The sequence below is a fragment of the Calidris pugnax genome, unplaced genomic scaffold (assembly GCF_001431845.1).
Source record: "Calidris pugnax isolate Ruff unplaced genomic scaffold, ASM143184v1 scaffold277, whole genome shotgun sequence".
Classification (NCBI taxonomy): Eukaryota; Metazoa; Chordata; class Aves; order Charadriiformes; family Scolopacidae; genus Calidris; species Calidris pugnax.
Window position 1 is genome coordinate 109811 of NW_015091023.1, and position 7211 is coordinate 117021.

At 44.8% G+C, this 7211-nt stretch overlaps 1 protein-coding gene across 1 annotated transcript in view; it reads right to left on the reverse strand.

Moving 5' to 3' along the window:
• MFSD9 (major facilitator superfamily domain containing 9) overlaps window positions 1-720 on the reverse strand; it is a 12776-nt gene extending 12056 nt beyond the window's left edge. Inside the window, exon 1 of the mRNA XM_014955847.1 lies at window positions 587-720. Within this exon, the coding sequence (XP_014811333.1) occupies window positions 587-697 (111 nt within the window). The 5' untranslated portion in view covers window positions 698-720. The remainder of the gene's footprint in view (window positions 1-586) is intronic.
• Between the last annotated feature and the right edge of the window lie 6491 nt (window positions 721-7211).

Genomic DNA, 7211 nt, shown 5'->3' on the forward strand with positions numbered 1-7211 from the left:
GGGGGGGAGTGGGGGGGGAAGACACAGTTAGTTTTCACTAAGCACTGATATATGTGGGTTAGTTTACACTAAGGACGGTGTATGGGGGAAACAAGGAAGGACTCTCTGATAAGCATAAGGTGACACTCCGAGCGACCCTATTTCACCCACTGCTCCATCAGGCTGCACGACTGTCGGCAGGTTAAGAACAAGACGAGGGCTACAAACCACTGCGGCCACAAACATTCAAACTCTCCAAAAGCGGGTGAAGCCATGCCCCTCAAAACCCAGGAGCGCAGCCAGGCCCCGGGGCCGGTGGGACGGCAAAGACCAGCGGGGAGGAAGGGGAAGCGTGTGGGGTTGTGGGGGGTCCCTGCCCGACCTCAGGCCTCCCAGCGCCTCCTGCCAACCCCGAGGGGACCTCACGGCTCCGCAGCCGGTTGCGGGGCAGCCCCCTCCTCGACCACGACCGGGAAGCGGGTCGTGTGGGGCGGCAAGAGGAGGATTCCCCTCAGGCAGGCACGGCCGCCCCGTCCCAGGCCGCGCCGGAACAGCACGCACACCACACCCCCTCAACACACACACACCCCGCCGCCTCCCCGCTTACCAGGAAGCCCACCGCATAAAGGCACCGCACGAATCGGTCGGACGCCGCCGCCGATGCCGCCGGGCCCTTTGGGGCTCCCCGGCCTCCATCCTCCTCCTCCGCCTCCTCCATCCGGCCGACAGCGGCCGCCGGCCCGCGCCCCGTGGCGGCGGCGTTGGGCATGCGCAGTGCGGGCCGGGTGGCAGGAACATGGAGGCGGTGTGGCAGGGACCCGGGGCCGACCTCGGTGTTTTGTTGGCGTTAACGAGCGTCTTCTTCGCGTTTCCTCTTTTTATCAGGCGAGGAGGAGGCGCAATAAGGATCCCTGCGGGTTTTGGAGGCCCTTTCCCCCCCCTTCCCTCACTCCCCGCCTGTAGGACTTTGCCCTTCTTGTCTGGTTGTACGTGAAGAGTTTTGCAACCCTTCACCTCAGGGCCTGAGGCTCTATGGAAAGCAGGAGGAGCTAATACAGGGTGGAGGAGATGCTTTGAAGGCAGAAATCCACCCTGGAAGCCTGGTATCAGGTCACCTGGACCGTTCTCCCTGAAGTTGCTGAAGAAAAGTGACTTTTGAACCTGGGCACTTCCTTCAGGGGGACAAGTTGCCGTGTCCCACCACTGCTGCTCTTGCTCGCCCCTCTCACAGGGCTCAGCCTGGGGCCTTCATCAAGTGTTACTTGATGGCATCGTGTTTTCCTGCCTTGTTACGTGTCTGGTGGGTGCTGCACAGAGGCAGGGAAGAAGGGCATCCCTCTTTCTGCCTAGCACGTGCTGCGTTTCCATTCAAGTCAGGGGTAGCTGGAGTTGTGGACAGCTATTGTAATGTGTTCACATCCCAAGAAGTAAAACGGCAGTCTTAAATCTCTGAAAAGCAGGGGTAGAAGTGGTTGTCACATGTAAAATACCTTTATATCGGAGGCAGAGGTGATTTTTTTTGTATGGCTGCTAGGTCAGCAATCAATGAAAGGGCTGCAGTTTTAAATACTTCAAAAAACCCCAGCAAAACCGACAAAAATCGCGTAAGGGACAACTGATCTAGGGAGCAGGAGTTGCTTTGACTTGTTTTTAATTATCATTAAGAAGAAGCTTTTGAAAAATGATGTCCATAGGGACAAAGATGTCGGAGTCTCCAGAATAACTCAGTTGTTTAATATCCCAGTGGCTGTGATAATTTATAGTTGGCTTAACCAGTACATCCTATTGATTTAGCTCTCTGAGGCCACTTTGGATAATGGATCCTCTCAGTGAGATTTTTAAAATTCTGGATATAACATTAATAGTGATCACAACTGCATGCAATTTCTCTGAAGTGGACAAAATGGTTACAAGATACTGGAATATTAGAGCATCATGGGAATTGACACTACATTGTCTGCTCAATATTGCACTAATTTTGCCCCCATGGTCATTTTGACTCTGATAGAAGACATGGAAAAGGCCTGAAGACTTACCAGAGGAAATTGTTCAAGAAGTGGATGACTAGAACTAGTTACAAGGGCTTAGATACTGTTCCTGGGGTATGAGGCAAGTTGATCTTTGTGCAAACACTGAGCCCAAGTGAAATTTTTGAGGTTTTGTGTGAGTCTCTGCTAGAAGTATCAGAAACCAGAGTTAGCAATTCTGCATTCTCAGATTCTGAAGGTCAAAATGATCTAATGTAATGGGGACAAACTGTTGTAAGCAGGAATATTGAATTCCTTGACAATGAAAACTCTTTTTTGGTTCTGTCTATTATTTCAAGCTATCTCATACAGAATGGCTCGTAAAGCAGAGAATAACTGAACTTTTTGATTCAGTACAAACTGTCCATGTAGGAAAAAAAGTATTTCTAAAACATATAGGTGTCTCTTCCTTCTCTTGCTGCTTTTGTACTGGCAAACTTGATTAGAATTGTATATATGACATGACATGTTTGCTTTTGCATAATGTATAAGAAAAATGCATTAACATATAGTGACATGGCAAACACCTCTGTTGCCTTTGAACTGAACGTTCCTGCTACCTTGGAGGTTCTCACTCATGCTCTGTCATTGTAATTATAAAACTTAAGATAAAGACTCCCAAGTCTTAAGATAAAGGTTCCCAAATAAAGTGATGGTATGACTGATAATGGAGTAGACTAACAAATAGAGGAATGAAATACAATGAAGACCATGATTCACAGTCTTAAGGAAAATAAAACCAGCCTAATATCATTGGGGCCAGAATTACATGGTTGGTTGGTTAAAATTATGCTATACAGTACACTTGCATTACTTTAAGGTATTTGACTTGTTGCTGGATGGTTCTTAAGGACAGTAGAACAATACATGCTCAGAAATGGCAAACAGCATGTGGATTCAGAATTGTTTGATGCGCTTCGAGACTGTATATATGAATGGATAATCCTCCTTGAAGAAGAGGTATGTCTAGATATTCCTCTTATTTCTAAATCTTTTTTCCATGATCTAGAAGAAGAGATAGAATCAAAATTATGCATTTTATGGATAAGGCTAAAATCAGGAAAATTATGCAGACTATTGACACAACGCAATCTGAATACTCAGCTTTCATGATATATAAGTACTCTAAGTGTAAAAGCACAGGTAGAAACAAAACATGATGCACGCTTAGGAGAAGTATCTCTCTGCTGTGGCAGTCAGTGATTATGACATGAACTTGGTAGTCATAGTAAATAACCAGTGACCGTGAGTTTTCATCGCTAGTCTGTGGCCCAAAAATCAAACTCTGTCTTTTGATAAGAAATAGAGGAACCTGAAATAGAAAAGCAGGAAAAGTTTATTACTTTTATATCAGTTATTAGGTCTGAATACTAATGCAAGATGGTGTCTAGTTCAGCTGTTCTGAAGATCAATGTTGAATGAATGGAGAGGGTTAAAAAAAAGAAAGATACTTTAATGGCAGAAATAATGTTTCTTACAGTGTTGGGCTGATGGAGATTGGACTGTCCGCATCCTCGCTTAGTGGGCTGTTCTTGCCTTAAATGATGAATGGGAGGAGGCGTAGTCCAGGGGAGAATGTCTCAGGTTCAGTTTGCTAAGGAGGAGAAGGGATGAGGGATCTGCAGCCCTCTATGAAAAACATCTGCTGTGGTAAATGCTTGGTGTCACCTACCAAGCAGGGAGTTGAGGAAGTTGCCCAGGGAAGTTGTGGATGCCCCATCCCTGGAAGTGTTCAAGGCCAGGCTGGATGGGGCCTTGAGCAACCTGCTGTAGTGGGAGGTGTCCCTGCCCATGGCAGGGGGGTTGGAACTAGATGATCCTTGAGGTCCCTTCCAACCCAAACCATTCTATGATTCTATGATTCTATGATTCTATGATAAGTATCAACCGCCCTTCCTCAGCCAGCTCAGTGGCTGTGCATGCTCCAAGCCAAAGTGATAGCGCTGAGGAAAGCTGTCTGAAATCTAACAAAGTTGTGAAGAAAAAGAACCTTTCAGTCCTTCCATTAGGGGGAAAATTTTAAACCTTATAAATTCTTAAATAAAGTTCGTAAAATAATTTTGTAAGACAGATCCAAGACAACTACAGCAATTTGTTGCAGTAAATGGAACGTATTCGTGGATTCATGCATTACAAATAGGTAAGGTCAAGACCTCCAAATGTACAATTTGTCATCAAATTTAGCGAATCTAACAATGACTTATTTCATTCTGTTTTAACACTTCAGATCATTAGGGTAACATTCAACAGTCATTTCAACTTTTCATATACAAATCGAGTAGAAAAAGTTACAATCCAGCGGTCCAGAACATTTTAAGAGGTACTGTAAATGAACTTTAATTTGGAAACTGCTGATAATCTTAAAGACCTTTAAAGTGTAATCTCTCTGAAAAGATCTGGAGATTAAGGAATGTGGAAAGAAACCTTTTAATTGACACCACCATCAAAGCTGTAAGTGCTGGTGGGCATGACAGAGTGACTTAGCATTTCTAAAAATTTTATTAAAGGAAGGAATTATTTCAGGTTTTAGGCCCAGTTCTCCCCTTCCTGAGTTTTCCATGGCAGCATAACTAACACCATGTAGCTTTCCATGCTTCTTTCAGTTAATGTTTAACAGATAAATACTCTAGGAATTGTTTAGATACTATTGGTCCGGCTTCTGCAGCAGAGGATGATTCCTGGTCATCCCAATCCATTTCCTGTCATACTACTATACCCGTATTTCACATACACACAGATTTTTTAAATTTTTTTTTTAACCTCCAGAGCTCTGTAGAAGCTGGAAGTGTACAGAAAGGACTGTTCCTCGGCATTCCTGGATAGAATCCGAAAATATGTACCAAAAACTGCCTGTGCAGAAGATGTAAGGAGTTACTGCCTCAGTGTGAGATTCATAGTACCTTCCTGCTGTGGAAGGACTCATGTAAGACAGCGATAAAAATGGTGAAGAAGGGTGCAATTCTTAATTTCTGACTATTTCTGGGATGCAGGCACATAACTGTTTCTATGGAAAACTGCCTGGAAGACCTCCTAAAATTAGGCAACTGATTAATTTATCTGTAAATTAGGTGCAGGCGTGACTCATTCCTATAAAGCACTGCAGGAAACATTAATGGTATTGGCCTGACTTTCCTATAATTGTCAGAAAAGTTTAGAGCACTCACCAAGATGCGAGGAAATTAGATGACCTTCTTATACCTCTGATGGTTGTAGTTATCTTGCCCAACTTCCAGGGACATGGATTCATCACACAACAATCACTGTTAGGACATCAAATAACAATAGTGCCATGACTCAATTAAAAAATATCATGCCTTCCAATATTTTTACCTATTTTATCCAATGTCAGTTTAATGTAAGATATGATGCAGAATGGGATATGTGAAACAGAGGGACACATTTGCAGTCATACTAAAGTTTTCTCTTCCTTTCTGTGGCTGAATGAATCTTGTGATGCTTTGTAGAGTGTCAAGGTTCTGAGCACAGAGAGGGTATGAGGCAGGGTCCAAATGGGATATGCACCCTGCAGCTTTGTTCATCTGGGTGGCTGCAAGTCTCCTGCATGTTCCTGCAGATGGGTGTTGCACCAGATTGTGGTAATAGAAATGGGAGGGAGAGACTGCAGTTTTAATTACCTCCCGCACCGTAAATAAGCAGAGTGTATGATATAATCTCTGGATACATAAAAATGTGTAGATGTAATGGCTTATAAAGAAGGTTGTTCTTGTTGGTTTGTTAGAGTTCCTGTTGAAGCTGTTACTGTGATATGGGCTGCTTCTGTCCTTAGGCCAGAAGGGTTACCATCATCTGTCTCTTCATGAGCTTAGCGTAGATCATGGGAAATGAATGACTTAGTGATACCTGTGTTCAGAGTTGCTTGATTTCATACACATGTAGAGGACTTGTACGCTCTACAGCCTGTGAGCCTCTGCTCAGGTTTTACATGAGCCAAAAACGTGCTCTTGCTGCAAAGAAGGTGAATGGTGTCCTGGTCTGCATTAAGTCAAGTGTTGCCAGCAAGTTGAGGGAGGTGATCTTTCCTCTCTCTTCAGCACTGGTGAGACCAGGCTTGGAGTGCTGGGTCCAATTCTGGACTCCCCAGTACAAAAGAGCCATGACCATACTGAAGAGAGTAAAATGAAGGGCCACTAAAATAATGAAGAGACAGGAGCATCTCTCCTGTGAGGAAATGCTGAGAGAGCTGGGGCTGTTCAGCCTGGAGAAGGCTCAGGGAATCTTTTAAATGTATATAAATACCTGAGAGGAAGGTAGAAAAAGGACAGAGCCAGGCTTTTTTCACTGCTGCCCAGTGACAGGACCAGAAGCAGTGGGCACAACCTGAAACATAGGAGATTCCCTCTGAACATCAGGAAATGCTTTTACTGTGAGGGTGTCCGAGCACTGACACAGGTTGCCCAGGGAGGTTCTGGAGTCTCCAGCCTTGGAGATATTCAAAAGCTGCCTTGACATGGTCTGGGGCAACCAGCTTTAGATGGCCCTGCTTGAGCTGGTTGGGTTCGTCAAGGTGACCTCCAGAGGTGCCTGCCAACCTCAATTGTTCTGTGATTCCATGATTTGTGGCCTGATTTACTGTAGTATTAAGATTAAAGTGCTCATACCTCTAACTAGTTATTCCAGGCCCCATTTTAGTCAGTGGAGGAAAAAAAAATATAATTGGGATTTTAAGGCGTGATTCATTGCACATTGGAGTAGTCGTCCAAAAATAGGTTGGATGGACTGTGCCCTGAAAATGCCAATATGGCTGTAAAGGAAATCTGAGGTGACTGGCTTAATTGGAGACAGCTACCCTGCAGCTGTCCAGTGTTAGGTAAGATGAATCCCAGCCAAAGATTTAATGGACAAGGTGTACTATACTCTGTACGTCTGCCCAGCACGCTGCTGACAATTGGTTGTGTAGGTGCAATGGATAACGTGCTGTCCAGCTGGAGGGGCTGGGCAGGATGAGGATCTGAAGCAGTGTGTGAACTACTCTGTTGCTGTTCAGAATGTTTTTCTTCAACAGCAAATGGGCAGTGAGGTCTCAGAAGGGCTCAGCTCCGAGGGAGCTGCTGAAATTGTTTCTTGGTATGTAGCGAGACATGCAGCCAGTTCTAAAAGGCTGTTTTTAGATCATGGACGTATCTGCCAGCACAGATAAGGAGCTGCCTGCCAATTCAAAACATACACGCACGACATTGACTCATT